Raw genomic sequence first — 21,988 nt, forward strand, 5'->3', positions numbered from 1 at the left:
TGATAAAGAAAACAAGTGTTATTAAATGAGTTAGAATTACATTTCAATATGAAAAACTTTAATTTGAAAAATGTTTTTGAAAATTTGAACAAATTGTTATTTTGTATAACTCGTTTAAGTGTTAAGTTTTTCATGTTAAGTTTGTCAAGATGTTGTTCAAACGATAAATATTATTATTTGAACAACTGAGTGCAATGACACATTTTATGGTATCTTATTGCACTTATTATTGTTTGAAATGTCAACTAAATTAAAAAAATTTGACTTAAATGATTAAATTTATACATTTTTAAAGACAATGGATTAAATTAGTTTAAGGTTTACAAGATGACTAATTCTAATTTTCATTAAAAATTGAATGTTCAAAATATATTTAACTACGTTTTTTTAATGTGGACCAGCGAACTTTCGCGGGCTCAATACCTGTTTCGCATTTTTTTGGCGGTCCTACAAGTCGACCAGTTGGGTCAAACTCAAATTGTCATCCCCCATATATATATATATATATATATATATATATATATATATATATATATATATATATATATAACTAAACATGGATAAAACAAAAAAAAGAAATATGCACACAAAACTAAGGATACGAAAAAATCAATAATTCACACAAAATCACATAAAAAATAAATATGAAAATAAAAAAATGGTAGTCATAATATCATTTTTCTTGAACTTGTTTATATTTTACAATTCAGATAGCATTTATAATTGATGTTTCAATCTTTAACACACCTTATAATTTTAAAAGTATTAAAAATTATGAATATTAATTTTAATTTCGCTTAGAATATGAAACTTACATTCATATACAAATTAAAAATTAAGACACGAAAGTTTCGATATACAAATTATTTATAATTATTAATAAGAGAATTTATTTTAGTAACAATTTATTAAGTATTTTTTATATATAAATTTTATTATCAATTTTACTTTTATTAATAGATAAATTAGTTTTCTATTTTATTTTTAAATTTAGAATTATTTTTAAAAAATGAATGAATTATTTATAATAAAATTATAAAGTTATTTATTTTCTATTTCATTTTTGTTAATAATTATGACACAAAGTTACTTTTTCTGTTATCATAATTTGGATTCACTTACGTCTAAACACATATGTGACTAGTGTATTAAATAAAGAAATTACAATTATAAATTAAAATGCCTTTTTTTTCTGCTTTTACTTCTTATGTTTTTTTTTTTGTTTTTATTAATTTTCAAGTAAATCTAGCATGACTACCACATTACCGTGTCACACGTATCACTACGTTATCACTTGTAAAAGATCAAATTTAAACATTAAGACTATGGATAATTGTAAAATATAGATACCGAATTTATAATTGTGATGATAAAATTATGTAAATGCTAACTTTAATCTGAATAATAATTAATGGAAACACGTGAATAAAACAAAAACAAAGTTTAAGAAATTGGAAAAGCCGTTATCATAACAGATTTTTTTCAGTTCTCAGTTCCTATAAAAAAACTGTTTTCTCTCAGCTTTTCTTTAAACATAATACACTCAAATACATTATAAGTTTATAACACGATAAAGATATTAATGCACTCAAATACAATATAAGTTTAAAACACAATAAAGATATTGTCATAATTTTATGATGATAAAATTGTAGAAAAAGGTAGCAGTTATAAAAATATATTTATTATTTTTGTGTTGATAAAATATTTCATTTTAGATTTTAAGAATTTAAGAAAATATATACAAATATATATATCTCTTTGATCAGAGATTATAAACTGCAGATTTTACAGTTACCAAAAATAATAACAAAGGAAACAGCGCGAACAAAGGGGAAAGCAGAAGAACTGAATAAGAATCAGAAAGAAGAAGAAAGAGTGCAGAAAACCCTAAGAACTAAAATGGCGGAAAAATTAGCCCCCGAAAAACGTCACAGCTTTATCCACAACGGTACCTTTTAATTTCTCCATGTTTTGTTCTCTTCTGTTGTGATTTTTCGTCAATTGAATCCGAATCAAACAAAGTCGTGTGTGTGTGTGTGATTCTAGGTGAAAAGGTGTTCGAGTGGGATCAAACCCTCGACGAGGTCAATATTTACATAAATCTTCCTCCCAACGTCCATTCCAAGCAATTCTACTGTAAGATTCAGTCCAAGCACCTCGAACTTGGCATCAAAGGCAATCCTCCCTATCTCAACGTAAGCCTAATTTTCCTTCACTTCATATCCTTTCTCAATTTTGTTGTTGCTTTTTTTATTTTATTTTATTTTCCCCTTATTTATCTGTGTTATTTCTCAGCATGATCTCACTTGCCCGGTGAAGACAGATTCTTCTTTTTGGACCCTAGGTAAAGGTTTAATCAATCCCTAATTTTTTTCCCCTTCGCCCCAAATTGATTTGTATATATATTTTTAAAATTTTTGAATTAATCATATATATGCTCTTATGGTGTAAAACTCAGTGTTGTTTATTGTGATCTAATCAGAAATACGAGGAAGCCCAGATACTTAGTATGGCATGGGTACAATACCACATGGAATACGACAGGATATGTTAAAAAAATTTATAAAATATTACGTAGATGTAGAATAATGAGAATTAAAGAGACATTGATAATTTTCTATTTATTCAGAACTATGATGATCACAATTTACTAAAATACATTTGTCATAGTAACAAAAAAGTATAGTTTTTTCTGTACCATAGTCGATGCTTGCTAAGTGGATGAACAAAAACATTATTGTAGAACTAAAAGTAAATATTGACTCTACTCAATAGCTTACAATTCAGAAGCATTGCTAAATTTAAATTTCTATCTAAGGTTAATTGTATGAATCTTCTCTCCTCCGTTACTATCATCTGGAAAAAGCATAACTTTTAAGTTTAGTTCATCAAGAGAGAATTTTACTTGTTCATACAAATTTTGGTTCTCTTCAAAGAATGAATGAAGAAGTATTTACGCCAATTTCTCTCATAACATGCAAAGAATATGATTGTTCAAGAAGTTTTAAGACACTTTTTCGGATGCTATTGGGAATCATCCAAATCATATCCTTAAAAAAATCAAATGAAAAATAATTGGATACACACCTAAAAGTATCCCAGATGTATGTTAGAAAAGAAATATAAAAATAAATAAATAAAGTTCAATGCTTTTTCTATACGTATTTGAAAGCATCTGAGCAGTATAAGTGTCTGACACACGTGCTACACAGATACACTCCCAGCTTTGAAGTATCTAGACTTCATAGAAGAAATAGATATGTGTTATAAATTTGTTGATTTTCATATTAATCTTGTAATTTATTGAAATGGTGATTTTTAATTGGCTGGCGGTGTTTGGCTTTGGAATGAAACGAGGAAGATTTTTTCTTTCAAAATCAGTGATGAAATAGATTTGGTTAAGTTTGTCAGTGATGCTGATTTTGGAGTTTGACCTGCAGAGGATGATATAATGCATATAACACTGCAGAAGAGAGATAAAGGCCAGACATGGGCTTCTCCAATATTAGGTCAGGGTCAGTTGGACCCTTACTCTACTGATCTTGAACAGAAGCGTCTCATGCTTCAGAGATTTCAAGAGGAGGTAAGTTTTGCTTTCATCACAATTGTTTTCCTGGTGTTTCAATTTGGAATTTATTTGCTCAATCCCATGACATGTGTAGCATGTGCTTCTCAGTGTCCTTTGTTTTTATGGTCTGAAATTTTAGTAATTCATTTTCAGTCTTCTACATGAAAAATTATACTATGATATTCTTTCTTTTTTATTATTCTCTTATTCCTTGCAATTCATCTTTACCTCTCATTTTTTGTTTTGTGTTTGTTTGAAAGAGAGGTTCATTCTTTTATCATGATAATAGCTCACTCTACTGCATTTGCCCAAGGGTTGGGAGATGGTAATTTAAAATCATGCAATTATTTTTGTGAAAGCATTCAAAGCACTTTTATGGCAGTACCTGAAGGCTTCAGCGTGTAACATTGCATGGTCATGTGTTTTTCCAGTTTTTACTTAATGAGGAAGTTTAGAATTGATTAATTTGGGTCTCAAATACATGGGGATGTCTTATGATTATTGCTTTTTATGTTATTAATTATGGCTTAATTAGTAATTTGTTTCCTATATTTAGGTCTTTGATTCAATTTGACCTTTATAATTTTTTTTATTCAATTGAGTCCTTATTTTTTTTAAATATTCAATGTAGTTTCTTTCGTTAAATTAACATTGGTGTTAACGTCATTTGGAAGGTGTTGCTGTCAAAATTTGGGTCATCTTCATCCTTGGAAACCCTCTAATTTCTTTTTCCTCCCTCCACCTACCTCCTTGTTGTTTGAGGTTTGGAATTCAATTACAAGTTGCTGAATTCAATCGTTTGGGGCTTTTCTAATTTAGGGTTTATTAAAGCGAAATAAGTCACGTGACACCTGTTATTTGGAAGTTTCCACAAGTCAATTTCATTTAAAAAATCGGAGAACCCATTGAGTCTTTTTAAAAAAATAGGGATTGGGTAAAACAATATAGGGACTAAAATGAATCAAAGGCCTAAATAAAAGGCCTAAATATAGGGATTAAATTACTAAATAAGCCTATTAATTATTGGCATATAAGCCTTTTTTCCGAGTATTTAACCTTTGCCATTCCAACTTTTACCATACCATTTTAAGATAAAAAAACTACTTATTGCTATTTTTAATATAGTTATGTTGCCCTCGAGTTTTGGTACTGTTCACGTATCAAAGCACCAAAAGTTCAGTCGTTGTCAAAGTTTATTGTTTCTCTGTATTGGATACATGGAATATTACTTTTATACAATAGCTAATTTCCTAACTACTGATACTAAGAAGCAATTATCAACATGGATTCTGGGATATTAATTCTAATTATTTGATGTCACTTGTATACTTAAAAATGTTGTGTATTCTACACTTTAAAAAACAATGAATTTTATTATGTTTGTTTCTTGTCCTACTAGTTGATGGGTTATTATGATTGCCTTCATATGTTTCATCTGTTGGGTTTACCCATCTAGCTGTTAGGTTGTGTTCCTCCATTTCCAAAGTGTGTTCTTTCGTTGATACTGTTTTTTGGCCTAAGTAAACATTGAGAAGAGGATCTAATAATTAGCAGGTATTATTCATTGCTGCGTACTACTTATTTGTGGCTATCTAATGTGGATAAAATTGATGTTAAGATGAAACTTGTAGTTTTTAAGATTGCTGACTACCAACACTTGATACTTTATTTGTAGATGATAAACTCCCATTTTAGTGTTTGTTTATCCTCTCCAGCAAATGTCAAGTTTGTCTGAACAGTTGGCATGAGTTCACCTAGAAACATACTTGCCCTGCTCACATTAGACTTTCTCAACGATATTCTTGAACTTGGAAGATACTTTCATTTTTTGGTGCACTGCTTATATTTTATGTGCGTACATCATATTTAAGATATTTGGAAGTTTCTTGCTAGAGGGTATCCGGAACTCTGAATCAAGATTTTACATTCTTTTTTGGCTAACGCGGATTATTCTGCTCCTGAATTGATTATGTTGACACTGCCCCTAAGCAAAAATGGAATTAAGTATAATGAGATATAAAGTTCACGACTTGTGCACTTCAACTTTTATAGAAGTTCTCTCAGCTAATGTTGCACATTAGCTGATTTTAATTTATTGCAGAAGTATGATTTATTTTACCTTCTACTTTCTAAGTGCTTCCCGGAGTCTTGGCCTCTAGCTAATTGCTTGTAGTTTCCTCACTCTATCCTTCCAACCCCCTCCCTCCTCCTTTAATAGATATTATTGCCATAACTTATGTAGAATACTACCCTGTCATCAGATGCATATTATCCTATCATAACGGAATACATCTTTTCCCTCTGTATGAGTGTTAAAAAATCTGAATCAAACTGAATTGTGTGAAAACTGAACCAAACGGGAAAACCAGTTTAATTGAACTGAAATATTAAACAGTTTGCCCAAACGAAATTGAATGTTTTAACTATTATCTCAAATTTGAACTGTTTTTATGGTTCGGTTGTGTTTAGAGATGGCAAATAAACCCGTCCCCGTGGGTATTGCCCGAACCCGTCCCCGTTTTGACGGGGAATCCCCGCATTGACTGGGTATGGGTATGGGTATGAGGAATCCCCGACTTTTTCAGTTGGGTATGAGGATGGGTATGGGGATGGGTATGGGGATGTACATATACCCGCCATAATACCCGTCCCCGCCATATCTTCATTCTCGTTTAAATTATTAAAATATTCACAATTAATCAAGTAACCCATATATATATATATATATATATATATATATATATTCTATTTTTTATTTCTTTTAATTATTTCATTTGTCATTAAACTCATTCTCATCTCCAATATATTTTTTATCTTATCATAACCTTTATGTAATTATGTTAAAATAATGTATGTTAATAAAAAAAATTATGCCTTACATTTGAATATTTATATTATTTTTTAATATTTTTATTTATTATAAATTTTCCTTTCACATGAGAATGTTTATACTCTCAATTTAAGGTAATATAAAAAAAATTCTTTACTTATTATTATTATTATTATTATTAATTTTTGTTTAATTTGAAGAACTTTTTTGTTTCATTAAAGTAATTTTCGTTATTTTTCAACCATTAAGTATATATGTTGAGATTTGAAAAGTTTTCTTAGTTCTCTGAGATATTTTTCGTCTTATCATACTTTAGTTATACATTTGATTTCCTTTGTGTGATTTTTTTCGATAGTCTCTCAAATTATTTCTAAAACACAGATTTGTTAGTTTTTTAATATTTTTATTTATTGTTTATTTTCATCATGTAGAATAAAATATTTCGATATATTCTATCTAATTATTTGTTATTTTATAACTCACTATTAATCATACTGTAATTTTTTTTACTTTAATTGTATAAATAACTTTTATTTACTACAATATAAAAATTTAATGTAATTTCTATGAATATTTTTTTGTCACTATGCAACATATATTGAAGTTCAAAAGATACAAAATCTATGTCAAAATTTTATTATTATGTTTATTATTTGTTTTTTGTGTTATTTTGATCAAGTGATGTATTATAACTTTTTATTAGTGTATAAAAAAGAGATTCATTATAATTTAAAAAATTGAAGTAAACAAATATTTAAAATATATTTTAATTTGAATATTTGTTCTTTGTGTCATTTTGATCAAGTGATATATTATAACTTTTATTAGTGTATAAAAAAGAGATTCATTAGAATTTAAAAAATTGAAGTAAACAAACATTTAAAATATATTTTAATTTGAATATTTGTTTTCCTTTTATACTTTTTTGAAATATTTTTTAATTTTATCAACTAAGTTCATTAATGTTGTAGTTTGCAAATTTAATAAATGTTTTGGTTCACATGAAATTTTATTTGGTATTCTAATATAAAATATAAACAATTATAATTTATTTTAATGTATTTGGCATCGAAGAAAATCCTCCTAATATTGAATATTTCATAATATTATGTTTTCTTTACCGTAATTTTTTTTCTTTTATAAAAATTAATATTGAAGTAGTTAGAACATGGGTACGGGTATGGGTACGAGATTATACCCGTTACCCGGTAGGGATGGGGATGGGAAAAAAGTTTGATACCCGTTGGGTTTGGGTATGGGGATGGGGATGAATTTTTTATGCGGGGATGGGTATGGGATAGTGAAACCCGTCCCCGCCCCGCCCCGCCCCGTTGCCATCCCTAGTTGTGTTCAGTGTAATTATAAATTCAGTTCAGTTTTTAAATTTTGGTCGGGTTTGGTTCTTAACCGTCTTTTTTTTTTTCTCTGAAACCCCTTCCTGGGTTAGTAGAACTCATAGACATTGTCTATATAAATACAATGGAATTCACCGACATAGTCAACAAGATAAGGTTTTTCCAATTCTGAAATATCTCTTCTAAATCATAGTGCCTGTGGCAGCTGGTTCATTGCTGATTCCTGAACTTTTGCATCTTGGACAGACAAAGTGATTTAAAAATTAACTTGATGATTATTAAATTGCCATTTGGTAAGGTTCAAGAACTGTCTGTTGCGCCAGTTAAAGATTGTGGTACACTATTGTAGCCTTAGCCATTAATAACATTATTTGATTTAGTTTATAGTGGAACAATCTTTCTGCCTCAAAGCACCATTCCCTATGTTTGTATGTTGTTTCTTGTGTGGAATCCAGAGTTTAATAGTTCAGATGATGATGATCTTATTGCCTTATTCAAACCACTACTCATGATTCTGTTGTGCCCTCCTGCAGAATCCTGGTTTTGATTTTTCACAAGCCCAATTTTCTGGAAACTGTCCTGATCCAAGGACCTTCATGGGTGGAATCCGATCAGATTGATGATCTTAGATGCTGTAATGTGTATTTGTCTGCTCTAAGATGATGATCAGATGGTAATAATATGTGATATTTGTCTCCTCATTTGATGTCATGTAATTGAGGCAGTCTTGATGCACTTCCTCTAATGAATGATGACTAACTGTATTGAGTCGTGGTGACTCTTGGGCATATAAGTATGTATATAAAACATGGAGCATTTTTATAACTGATGGTATTTAAAAGTCTTCTGTGGATCACCAAACCATTGAGGAAGAGTTGGTAGCCATATATTGTCGACTTTTAGTGCATGTTTGATTTTACATCAAATTGATGTAGAATGGATTTTTTATTGTAAAATCAGTACGTCTTTAGTTTTTAAAATTAATTAAAAAGTAAAAAAATCAACTTGAATAAAAATCGACTATTTATTGTTTATGTATTGGAGAATTGATCCAAACCAAACACACTCTTAGATTTGATAATACACAATTGATTCTACCTTCTACAATCATATAGACACTACGAAATAATTATTTGTTGGTTTCAGTTTTACTGTTAAATGAGGTGAAAAATAACTAGGAACAAATTCATTTTGTTTGAACAATAAATGAGATTTTTTTGCTGTTTTAGGAGTTTTGGTTTTAAAAAAAATTGTAAATTATAGCCATAATAATCTATTTATAGAATTAGAATTCAATACGCCTTATCTCAAAGATGAATGTAGCATTTTCTTATTGAAAATATTTACATTATCCTCATCCATACAATCAAACATATAACATTTCATTTTAAACTCATCCATCATTCACATTATAACAACATATATGCATAAAATAAAGCATGAAAACATAAATCCAATACAAATAGAGGGTGGGTGACTGAGAAAAATCATAGGTGCCCAACACTATGAGTCCCCTAGTGACACCCAATGAAAGAAAAAGGTGTATAGCGCCAGACTCCCTAAGACTCGCTAAATATCTTAAATCACTGACTGGAATTCACAGACTTGTGAGTTCCTAACAATATTAGAGTTGTGCTCAACGTCTGAACCATTAAAGCTCACTAACTTGAGGCCTGCAAGTGGTGCCTAATAGTTTTGTGGTACTGTCATACACTATTTAGCTTCTAATTTGACTTAAATAAATTGTCCAACTTAACTATCTATGCAATTCTAGCTCTTAGTTTATAACACCTTGTTATAGTTCAAAATAACCCATATATAGATTAAATTGGATAATCCTATCTTAATCAAATAAAATCCACATACAACAATACCAATTTAATCCAGAGACAACCGTCTAAATAATAAAATCACATTTCAATTCCATCATCTTACTCAATTCATTGACTTAAAAACAATTCAGTCATTATACATAAAGTAGTATTCCTTGTCTTATATGAAGAGTCTTTTCTCACATAGACTCCACACAGATCAAAACTATCATATAGTTCTAACTACACAAAGAATGTTCAAATTAATGATTTAAACACATCCTCGTGATTCAAAAAGAATAGAAAACCAACTAGAATCATCTAAAACCACATGAAAAGTCCTTAGAGATAATGTGCAACAAGATCTAAAATTGAGTCATGAAAAGAAAAAAAAAAAAACTTACTCCATAGTTAACTTTGTTCAGACAAAATTGCTGTTCTTGACACCATAAGTCCTAAGATAGGTTCAAATATTTTAAAGAGATAAAATAAAATGTTAGAATCTTATAAATAAAGTAGAAGAGATTCAGAGAAATTGTTTTTCGAAAAATAAGATTTTTTATAAAATAAAACTCAAATAAAATTATATTTATGATTCAACTTTTTAATAATAAAATATACGAATATCATATTTTATCTGATTTTCTAAGACAAATAAACACTTTATTATAAATACAAGAAACACAAATATCATTGAAGTAAAAATAGTAAAAAGGTGAATATCCTTTAAAATTTAGAAAGATATAAATATTATTTGGCATAATTTAGAGAAGGTAAGTATAATTTTCTCTAATATATTTTAAAAGATATATTAAAATAGCGTATTGCATTATATATAAAATATTTCTCTAGACGTTTAACTTTTTTTCATAGAAATCAAAACTTTTTCAGCTTATGTTTGAATATATTAAAATTTGATAATTGAACTTCTTTTGAAAAGGAAAAGGACAAAATAAAACTGTTGCCAAAGAATTGAAAACCTTTTTCCTCAACACTTTAAAACTCTTTTATTTTTGCCAGTTTAATTCGTTGATCAATTTTCTAATACTTTGAATGAAGAATGTTGACTTTTTAATCAAATTTTAGAAAATACTAAACATTAATATTTTATTACTTGTGCTCGGAAACACAGTTTGACTACTAAGATAATTATTTGGTTGTGAAAATCAAATCTGTTACTGTAATATTATGCAGAATAACACCACATTCAGATCGGAACATCAAATAAACAAGCTGTGTAACTCTTTTATTTAAATGCATCTTAATTATGTTCATTCTCACAACTAATAAAAAGAATCATTATCTACCAAAAAAACACTCTACAATGAGTAACTTTTTTTAAAAATATTGTGGTAAAATATGTGAAAAAAATGATAAAATTCACAAATAAAGATAATTAAGTGGTGATATAATTAATTATTCGTAAATAGGGATAACTCTAGTTTTTTTTTTTAAAAAAAAAAGAATATTTACGCTCATTCGTTTTAAAAATATTATTTCATCATTTTCTAACAGCATATACACTCTATTAACTTTTTAAACATTACACTTACATCTGTAATAAATAAGCAGCACCATAGTTTTTGTGAAAAAAATATAAATGGAAATATCATTTAAGAAAATATCAATTTAATTTACTCTGAAAAAAACTTTACTATAATTGTGAAAGATTTTGCGATTGTAATACAAATAGAACAATTTATATATATATATATATATATATATATATATATATATATATATATATATATATATATATATATATATATATATATATATAGCTATCAAAACGGGTCACCCGATCCAATCCGGCTCGGTCTGCGACGGGTTGACCACTTAGTGGGTCAACCCAACCCGACTCACTTATTAGCGAACCAACAAAATTAGAACCCGATCCGATCCGACCCACCATGGGTTGACGGGTTAAACGGGTTGGCTCACTGGCTCAATTAAAAAAAACACATTTTTCTTTAATCTCAAGAAAACTAAATTATAATTTCGATTAATATATAAATAAACTTCAATACAATCCAAATAAAATCCCAAATTATGTTAAACTCCAAATACAAACCAAAATCACAAAAATATAAATTACTATCTAACATCAAATCATTCTTATTACTTATCAAACTATAGTATTAGAGTCTTGAATGGATAAGTCCACAATATTTTCATCTCTTGAAGCATCTTCTTTATTCTCATCTACAATAAAACAAGAAAAAATTAATGTTAACTAATAATATTAAAAGATTAAATATTAAATAATTAAATTAATTTTACAGTAATAACAATAATGTTACCTGTTAATTCAAAACTATATATATATATAATATAGTATATAATATATAATATTTAATATATATATATATATATATATATATATATTAATTTAATATTTAAAATTTATTAGCAGGTTGGTGAGTCAACCTGGTTCATCACAAGTTTAATTCGAATGAGCCAGATTCTTAATGGATTGAGTTCATTTTTAATCCGTATTAAAATTAGTAATTTTTTTTCAATCCAATCCGACCCGAACCCGTGATAAGTCGAGTTAGTTCGCAGGTTATAACCCATTGACGATTATAGGGGTGAGCGGCAATGGGGTTGGATCGGGTTCAGGTTCAATATGCTCAATCCAGCATAACCCAAATTTAATATTTTAAAATCCAATCCGACCATTTTTGTTGTTGGGTTATTTGGATATGGATAATATCGATTGTGGTTAAATACGGTCGGGTTGTTTGGATTTAATTTTAATTTGTATAAATAATAAAAAAATTATTGGATTTAAATAAATATGTTGACTGAATTTATAAAGTTTAATAGATTTTGTAAGTTTATCAATCATTGATAAAATAATGAACCTCCAATTACAAAAGAAAGAACATACATGCTTGGAATTTGTAGAGCAAGCCAAAAGTAAAACACTTACCAAACCAAACAAATAATGAGGGGTTCTTTCTTTACTATGTGTGAAATAGGAAATAAAAAAGTTACTTTTTTTGAACTTGAAATGGGAACCATGAGTGAAGAAGGGGAGGGGTTATGGTATGTGGTAGCGTGAAAGTTCAATAAAAGTACAGTAATAGTATGCAGTAACGTGATGATGGTTTGTGGTAATGTGAGACACAGTGAAATAAATAAATCAGTAAAATTGGATTGGACTTTTTACTTTTAACATAAAAGTATAACATATTTAATGATCGGATCAGATATCTTTTAAAAAATAAATTTATACCCAAATTCGACCATATATATCCGTTGAATATGTTTTTTTTATCCATTTTAATTTGTATCCATTAAAATTCGACCCATATCCAATTTTATTTTTCAATTTTTTCGGTCTCTCACATTTTGCTCCTAGAGGATTATATAGATATAGATATATACCATCAACCAATCAAAACTAATAGAACCAACTAGTAATTTATTTTTGTGATGTTGAATTGAGTCCTGTCACGTCAAGTATTACGATTAACTGTAAGAATATTAGTTTACCGTACAAATATTACGATTGTAAAGTATTTATATATATATATATATATATATATATATATATATATATAAATAAGTATATATATATATAAGTACTAAAAGTATATTTATATTATCAGAAAAAATTAACCAATTTTTCTATCAATAATATGATTGATTGTGTGAGAATATTCTACCTTATAATGTGTAAACTACCGACTCTTGTGAGAATTTCTATATATCGTATCATATCACTATCAAGAAAAAGATTGTATCAAATAAAAAATGATAGTAATCATATTATTAACAAGAAAAAGATTGTTATCAATAAAAAATGACAGTTGATTTGACTGATGTTGTTAAAAACTTTACACAATTTGACCTAACCCATTCTATCTATCTTTTATTTATCTGCAGCAGAGAAAAATAATTAATTTCTTATTATCCATTTAATAATATATAAATATTATTACTTATTATTTTTCTTGTCATCAAAAAAATAATTTTTGTCTCATGCTATTGGTTTTCTTCACAAACTGTGAGATTCTGCCATGCCGTTCCGCCTTCTACACCCATCAACCATTCCCTCTCCAAAATCTCTCCTTTCACCCTCCCAACGAATATTCGACCCCGTTTTCGTCTGAAATTCCGTTCCTTCGGCAGGACCCAGATCCGTTTCGTCCTGTTCGGATATGAAGAGCCCGAGGAAGAAGAAGAGACCGAAGCCCCCGAAGAAGGGCGAGGAGAGAAAAGGAGCAGAAGGGGTTGTGGAGGGAGAAGAAGAGGAGAGAAAGAAAAGGGTTTTGGAGGCATTGGTGGACGCTTTCTCCTTGTCTTCAATAAGGGAGGCTTCCATAGCGTATGACATTGCAGGGTGTGATCTCGAAAGGGCTTCGGAGATCCTGAGGAAGGGGTTGTCGGAGGATTCGTTTTCGTGTTGCTCTTCTTCGTGCAGTGGTGGAAGCAGTGGCGGTGGAACTTCTTCTTCTTCTTCTTCGGGGATGGATTTGGGGTCGAAGGAGGAGGCGGAACGGAATTGTGGGGAGGGAGTTGTTGTGGGCGGTTTCAAAGGGGGGAAGCAGAAGAAAAAGGTGGTTGCTTCAACTGGCACTGTTTCAACGGTTTTGGGGAAGGAGTATGTGAGGAGGAACAAGGGAAGCAACAAAGGGTTTAGTGCTAATGATGAAGTTTTTGACATGGAGAAGGCAGAGCAGTTCCTCTGCTCTATGCTTGGGGAGGATTGTGATCTTAACTTGGCTGTTGTTAGAGACGTTCTTTGTAAGTAAATTGCCCTTTTTGATGTTTTTTGCTTTTCATTTTTAGATTTTGTATATTGAAACCTGATGAGGAATTCAGCATGGATGCGGGATTTGTTGGCTGTGAAAATAAATGACTAAATGTTAAACTTTATTTTTTGAAGTTTTGATTTCAATTCTGTAATAGGTCTAAGTCTCTATACCTGAATATGTTATTTGGCATATAAGTGCTAAAGCTATTTTAAAAAAGTATGCATAGCAATTAAAGTAAATAATTTATTGTGTAGAGGCTAAATAAAAAGTAAAGATAGTATATCTATAAGAACTAAATGAGTAATGAAACCAAAATTTTATTAGATTCAAACATTTGATGTGATTCTAAAAGGAAACTTAGATGGTCTCTTGAGTTTAAATAGAAGTAAACTATTCCTCTTCCTTAAAGTGATTTGATGTTGCTTTTAGACTTTTTGTCTTTGCTTGTGCGTTATAGCAAGCAAGAATTTGTCTTTGCATAGTTATTTATTTAAAGCTGGCAAGCAATCTTATTGAAGAAATTGTATACTAATTTCTATGAGGCGGTTTTGATATTTTTGTGTAGTAGACTAGTTTCTTTTGGTTTATTATTTATGGCCTGACTTTGGAATTTGTGTTTGCAGGTCAGTGCGGATATGATATTGAAAGGGTAATGGTGGCAATTTGAGATTGTAAAATTTTGTCCTTGGCACTTGATGTTCTTGTTTATTATTTTTTCAATATGGCACTTATTACTTTTAGTCAGTTAATTGTTGTCTCTGTACTAAAAAAAAATTATTTTTTTTGTTCTCTTTTTGTTTGTTCTCCTTTTGTTGTTTTTGTGGTGGATATATTTAAAGCAGATGGTGATATCCTCAGGCTCAGCTTGTCAGCTGTGTTTCTGGGGATCTCTTATGGGTGCAGGTTGATTAGAAAGTTTTTTTTGTCGTAAGTCTTTTAGATTTTGAGTTTACTTAATACATATATATCTGAACTGAATCAAATTTGAGAAATAGGAAACAGAGTGAAAACACAGGTACATTTTTGTAGACATAATCTATTGTTTTTCTTTCTTATTTGGTATAAGTACACACTTTCAAAATGATAGCAATGACGTGTCATAACTGTTTCTTGTATGTATCCATGTTGGACATTGCATATCTGTACAATTTTTTTACTTTTATTTTTAAAATTTTATCCCAATACGGTATAATACCAAAATAATCAGATAAATTTATTCGTTATGTATACATAAGGACTTGTACTTTCTCTTGTGGTTTAGTTTTTTAATGTCAATTTTATGTGTTGTTGTAGCCGTATTAATTTATGATTTTTATACTTTGAGGTATTCCCATGCAATATTGTGTCATGTGCATACAATGTTGTATCAATGTTTCTTTGGTTTGTATGGCACCACTTTTTTAGTTTGAGTTTGTTGGCCACTATTTGGGGCTATTCTAGTTGTATTTCCTTTTAATTCTGTGGACATTTTTGTGTGAATGGATAGTAGTGGTGTTGCAGTATCTACTTTCACATCTCTACAAGAGTTTTAGGGAGCCATTCAGATCAAGTAAAGTTATGCTAGTTTTGTAACACGATTAGCTTTGAATGATTTTCCAGGCTTCAAATGTATTGCTTGATTTAGCTGGATCTACAATTGAGAAATCCAGTACTGGTAGACACCCTAACTACAGAGTAGACAACGTAGATGATGGGAGAGTCTTTGTTGACCCCAATGACAGTGTAAGTGGCAGAAATGAATTGTGTTTAATTCTATTTTCAAATTTGCGCTTGTTTTATTTTTGAACTGGTCTTGTGTTCTCAAAAACTCAGTAATGTTCCTATTTCTTAAGCTACTGCAATTACACTACATCATATAGTTTTTATATTATTTGTCTATTCAACTCTAATTAGTTGTAAATTGTTTATTTTGGAGGTATTTTTAACTTCAATATCTGCACCCTTACTGTTCATTTATGATACATGAGTACGATACATGTATCAGATACGACACGTATCTTATATACTCCGATACGTTTATTTTGAAAATAATAGGATATAATATGTGATATATGCATATTAAGAAATTTTAATTTTTTTTTGAAAACATGATAAATATATGATTGCTATTGTGTGAATCCAAATTAAAATCAAATGTACTAAACTTGTCAAAATAAAATTTTTTAAATTTTAGTCATCATAAAAGTATTATTGTTTTATAAATTAAATACTTCATTGATAAGTATCAATAAAGTATCCTAAAGTATCGGATATGGATACATTACACAAATAGGGTGTCATAGCTGTACATAGTATTAATTGCAGTTTTTTGTAACAGTTGATAGAGAGGAGATCAGAGTCCACATCTATTTCTTCAGATGGTGATATGTCGGATAATATATGGTCTCTTGGATCCTTTGGAAGGTAAATTATATCAATGTACTATTTGCTACTTCATGGTATAGGCTCAATAAATTGTAGCTTTTTCTGTTTCTATCTCATGATGCCCCTCCTTCCAAACAAAAAAATGAAACTCAAAGGATCTATCAATGATAAAGAAACATCTTTTGACCTGTTTCATCAAATCATTATATTTAGCTATAGAAGTAACCTGGTAAGTAAAATCATTGTAGGTAGTTGGCAATTGAATTTCCGATAAATATCTCTTAATGCATAATATTGCAATTGTATCTTTACATATACATTTTTGCTCTTTAAAGTGTTAGAAGTTTATAGATTTACTCAGGGTACATTCATTTTGATGAAATTCTGTTACATCCACTAGGATTGTAATTATACTAAGCAGGTCAAATATTATCATTCTCAACTCATTGCATTAAACTGTAGTAAATTCAATCTTGAACCTGAGGTAAATGTTGGCCGAATTCCTGAGAGTCAGGCATTTAGATATTACACGTGCCTCTTTTGTACTGATTGAATTAGTGATATAATATTGGGCTGGAGAAGAAGACAGCTGGGGTAGTTTGCATGTTGGTTCAGCACTCTCAAGACAACTATAGTACCAAATTAAATAAGAACTCTATATAACTTATTATTTTTAATTTGGTTTGCCTGTTACTTTAATCTCGTATTCTATCATTTATGCTTAGCCCTTGCAACTTCCTGCATTCAAATCTCAACATCCTCTTAAAAAATGATCTTGGTATTCGGAACCTACCTTAACTCCACTAGCTTAGTTTTTTCTTGGTTTTAGGAAATATGCGGAGGTCCTCTCTAATTCTATGGTTGATTCATCTATTAGCTCAGAATGTGCGAAGTCTGACATTCCTCAGAAAGTGTTGGAATCTTTGTTTAACTTTCCCAAAAGCGCTGAACATGACAAAGATAGCATGAATTGGAGAAACGTAGTAAAGAAAATTCAGTCTTTGGGACCCGGGTTCAATGTTTCCCCACTTGTTGCAGAATCTCAGCAACGTACATATGGTACATAATGGCAATTTTGAAATACTTGCAACTGCTGGCTTATCTTGAACAGTATTTGTCGATTACTGCTTTTGTGGTTCCATTTTACTATTCTAAACTAGTTGGCTGATTTTCAGTAATTGCAAATACTTTTATGATCTGTTGCCTGCTTCCTTCTCCTTGTCTTTTACTTTTTATTATGATTTTTGAAATGGGTCTTTGTTGGTTGTTTTATTGAGTATGTTGGATTGAAATTCACTCATTTTAAGGATTAATGAAATTAATATGGTTGAGTTACCTCTCTCTATGTGGTGTGGCCAGGTGGCTTGGGGGCCTGCCATCCTAGGCAACCTGAGTCAGAGCAAGGAGGATACATCATGCATTTTTGGCAAGATTACCTCTGGCTACATTGGTACAGTTTGTTAGAAAAGGTTGGATCTTGAATATTGTCAGAAAATGTGAAATGGGGTTCTTCTCAAACACATTTTTCTTTGTCTTGATCTCGTTCAATTGGTAGAAGCAGCACAAGCATTCAAGCAATGCTTGTGGTATGTTGTCTTCAATGATTTTCTTCAGAAAAAAATAGGAATTAATATAGGGTAAAATAGAAAATAAATTTATTCTTAAAAAATATAAAAGGTTAAAATAATTGGAGGAAAGTTGGGTGATATATTATTGTTAAATGGAAATGAAATCCCAATGATAAATTAGGAAACAAATATAGTTAGGCTTGCACTTTTGGTTTCTGGAGTTTTATAATTGTACGATTTTGTCCACCTTGGTTTCAATTGTGCAAATTGAATCTTCTGGTCAAGTATCTTGATTGTGCGATTTTGATCCCTCCATTGATACTGTTAAGTATGTAGCTTTGTGGATGTGTCACTGGATGATGGCATGGTAACTGATGTGTTGCCTGACATATACGCTGACATGACTTAATTGCTCTTTTGGTCTTCCATGATTAACCAAAGGTGTAATATAGCCATGATAACATATGTATGAGGCAACATGTTAGGTGTCACCTTATAATCCAATATCACATTAACAGAATTTGTGAAATATTTAACTGAAGACTAACAGGGGACCAAAGTTGCGCAATTTTAATACATACCAAAAGGACCTAATCATGCAATTAGAGTCTGATATACCAAAACCACACAATTGCCATATCTAAGGAACCAAATGTGCAATTAAACCAAATAGTTATATATAAGAAAGTAAAATACGTTTTATTAGAATTAGTTATCAGAATAATTTTTAAAATTGTCCTAACAATCTCTACTTGTTTAAAATGCTACCCTTTGGTAGCCTATCCAATAAGAACACTTTCTTATTGTAGAAATAAAAGGAGGAAAAGAGAAGTGAAAAGCTATCCAACTATAAAAGTTCAATTACTCCAATCTTATTGTGTATTTAGTCATTTTGATTGTCTTATTTTTGTATGCTTCAATTTGATGGTTTACTTGATGATGTTGAATTTGAACCACGGTAGCTCATTTGATTCTTTTGCTTTTCTCATTTGTAGCTAAGAGAGATGAATATCATGTGTTTAGGGAAGATTCAAACCAGCAGTGGGATTCAGTGAAATCTTATTATAAGAAAGTAGGGAATATTTCATTGTGATCTTTAAGCCAGTTTGCTATTGAGCTCAAATGTCAGTTGATAACATACAAGGGTCATATTATTTTGTAGGCTGCAACAGCGTACAGCAAAGGAGATCGATCTTATGCTGCTTATCTTTCTGATCAGGTCTATTCTTCTTTGAAAAGAACAGCAGAATTTGTGTGGAAAATATGACTCTTATCTTTCTTCGAGATGTATATTTATAATAATCTGTGAAATTTTATCTTTTCACCATTTGAAACTGGATTCATTAACCTTGACATTAACTGTATTTTGTCCGAACCTTTACTATGGGTTGCTTTGTTATATGATGTTAACTATTTCTATGTCTGTCTAGGGTAAAGAACAAACTAAAAAAGCTCAGAAAGCAGACACTAGGGCCAGCCATGATATATTCGTAGCTAGGTTCGTGGATTTATTTAAAATCTAAAGCCAGAGAACTTTCCTTTTAACAATCGCCTCATGTTGCTCGTATTAAGCTACTGTTAGTGATATATGCAGAAACAAGGGCATAGAAAACGTGATAACTATTGATTTACATGGGCAGCACGTGAAACCAGCAATGAGAATGCTGAAACTCCACCTTCTCTTTGGATCATATGTTCCCTGTAAGCATTTCTGAGGACCTAGGTTCTCACATGTTCTCAAGACTTTAAGACTAAACCAACATTGCTTTATTGAATTGCATTTATATTTACATCTATATATTTATCTGATTGCCTTTGTTTCATATATCTGCTTCAGCTGTGCAGAGACTAAGGGTCATCACTGGATGTGGATCTCATGGTTTTGGAAAGTCTAAGCTGAAACAATCAGTATGGTTTGATCCACCCTCTTCCATCTTATCTTCTATTCTCTTACATATAGAGTGAAACAGTTTTCAATGTATTTACATATTGGTCAACATTTTGAAACTTGGTCATTAAAAAGGAAATTGAGTTGTTTCTAAAGGGTGGTTTATTTTTCTTGTGATTTTGTCATCACAGGTGATAGAGCTTTTGCAGAGAGAAGCAATTGAATGGAGGGAAGAGAACCAGGGAACTGTGTTGATTAAGCTCAGCGGATGGAGAGAGTATAGGTTTGTGGACACCAACAGTGACAGTGATAGCACTGATTGATTAAAACATGATGCATAAGTTATGTGTATGAACTTGTTGTACCATATTAGATCATTAGCCTGGCCAAAATAAATAAATTAGAGATGTTACTTTGACATGTACATTATATGTTAGCCAAGCTAGATCTTGGGACGTTTTGGTCTATCCTATCATGTATAACCTGTAGCTCAATGGAGTTTGGTTGTACGAGTCTGAATTGCATTTCCAGAGTAGGCTAATTACTCAGCGGTGTGAATATGTAATCATATTTTACTTAATTTTCAGGGATTTTGCATTCAACTTTGTATTTTTATGCTGTTAGTTGACTCAAAAAGGCATGACTGTTAAACTCAAGAGTTAACAATTCCAAGTGTAGAAGCTGAATGACATCGTTTTTTTGGTGAAGTCTGGTAAACTTCTTGGAGCTAACAAGTTAACTTTTTTTTTTATATATATATATATATATACTTGTAGAAATTGATTACATAAGCTATCACAACCAACATTGCTTTACCATTAAAAATATTATTATCCAAACCAAAATAGTGGTGTTTGTGAGTAAAAAGAGTGAGCCTTTAAGCTATAAACTTTTATCTCCTATCCTCAGAGTGAAAATTAGTAATTGTTCCATATTGTAACAAGGACCTCTAAAATTGATTACAACAATATGTGGTGCATAATGATTTTAACAATTATATATATATATAATTTCATACTATCATAGTATTGATTATATTTATATCAGGATGGTAACTATTTGTTGGCTAGTAGAGCTGTTGATTTTTGACCTGGCTCACTTAGTATGGGGAGTCGGGTTGGTTCACCAACCTGCACATAAAGGGTTGCATAAGTGTTTGTTTTTAAGTTGAGATTTGTATTTGGGTCATGTTTGTTTTTTTAGCCGACACAAGTAATTTGTAATTTTGTGATTTTAGTTTGTATTTGGATTTATTGAAGTTTATTTAGATTTTAATTAGAATTATAATTTAATTTTGACTGAAAATTAAAAAAATTATATTTAAATTTTATTGGCTCAGTGAGTCGGGTTGAGTTGACTCACTAAATGATCAATCTTTAGTGAATAGAGTCAGGTCGGACCAGAATATCCATTTTGACGACTCTAACTTATACACAAATCATGTTTATCGAAAGTCCTGTGGTGGGAATGAACATTGAGTCTTCGGGCCATGGATATTCCCTGCAACTAGTAAACTTAAAAGAAAGAAAAAAATGAAAAAGGAAGATTTAGAAGAAGACAATCCTTTCTTTTAATGGTTTTGGTAAGAAACAAGACTGCTTGATTGAACCCCTTAGGCTTGAGGGGACAGGTTAGTGCCAAGATCGAGATTTTACATGAACGATAATTTAGAAGAAAAAAAAATACCATGTTTTTCAATTAAAACAATTTCACAAATATACTTTCTACGAAGTTTAGTTTTTAAAAGAAGTTTAACCTTTGCCTTGAGTAGAAAATTAGGACCAATTAAAAAAAAAAAAACTAGTTTTCTCAACAATTGCAGAACAAACAATTCTTAG

General features: G+C 30.1%; 2 protein-coding genes across 4 annotated transcripts; both read left to right on the forward strand.

Annotated features, from left to right (window-relative positions):
* Positions 1 to 1,782: 1,782 nt before the first annotated feature.
* Positions 1,783 to 8,625, forward strand: LOC114186793 (nudC domain-containing protein 2). Of its 2 annotated transcripts, XM_028074812.1 has the most exons (6): positions 1,783 to 1,951; positions 2,050 to 2,198; positions 2,299 to 2,347; positions 3,444 to 3,586; positions 4,246 to 4,333; positions 8,290 to 8,612. In XM_028074812.1, the coding sequence occupies exons 1-5, from the start codon at positions 1,903 to 1,905 to the stop codon at positions 4,291 to 4,293; spliced, it is 438 nt and encodes a 145-aa protein (XP_027930613.1). In that variant the 5' UTR covers positions 1,783 to 1,902; the 3' UTR covers positions 4,294 to 4,333; positions 8,290 to 8,612. The 2 variants fall into 2 exon arrangements, with proteins under 2 accessions (XP_027930613.1, XP_027930611.1); XM_028074810.1 differs by lacking the exon at positions 4,246 to 4,333 and having other exon boundaries at positions 8,290 to 8,625.
* A 4,913-nt stretch (positions 8,626 to 13,538) lies between these two features.
* LOC114188065 (SMR domain-containing protein At5g58720) lies at positions 13,539 to 20,813 on the forward strand. 2 transcript variants are annotated; one of them, XM_028076566.1, is made up of 11 exons: positions 13,539 to 14,319; positions 14,954 to 14,979; positions 15,930 to 16,052; positions 16,648 to 16,733; positions 17,524 to 17,753; positions 19,258 to 19,334; positions 19,425 to 19,481; positions 19,693 to 19,760; positions 19,845 to 19,963; positions 20,100 to 20,170; positions 20,342 to 20,813. In XM_028076566.1, the coding sequence occupies exons 1-11, from the start codon at positions 13,734 to 13,736 to the stop codon at positions 20,471 to 20,473; spliced, it is 1,575 nt and encodes a 524-aa protein (XP_027932367.1). In that variant the 5' UTR covers positions 13,539 to 13,733; the 3' UTR covers positions 20,474 to 20,813. The 2 variants fall into 2 exon arrangements, with proteins under 2 accessions (XP_027932367.1, XP_027932368.1); XM_028076567.1 differs by having other exon boundaries at positions 13,540 to 14,319; positions 19,857 to 19,963.
* The last annotated feature ends 1,175 nt before the right edge of the window (positions 20,814 to 21,988 follow it).

The sequence above is a fragment of the Vigna unguiculata genome, chromosome 6, assembly GCF_004118075.2.
Source record: "Vigna unguiculata cultivar IT97K-499-35 chromosome 6, ASM411807v1, whole genome shotgun sequence".
In the NCBI taxonomy this organism is placed as follows: domain Eukaryota; kingdom Viridiplantae; phylum Streptophyta; class Magnoliopsida; order Fabales; family Fabaceae; genus Vigna; species Vigna unguiculata.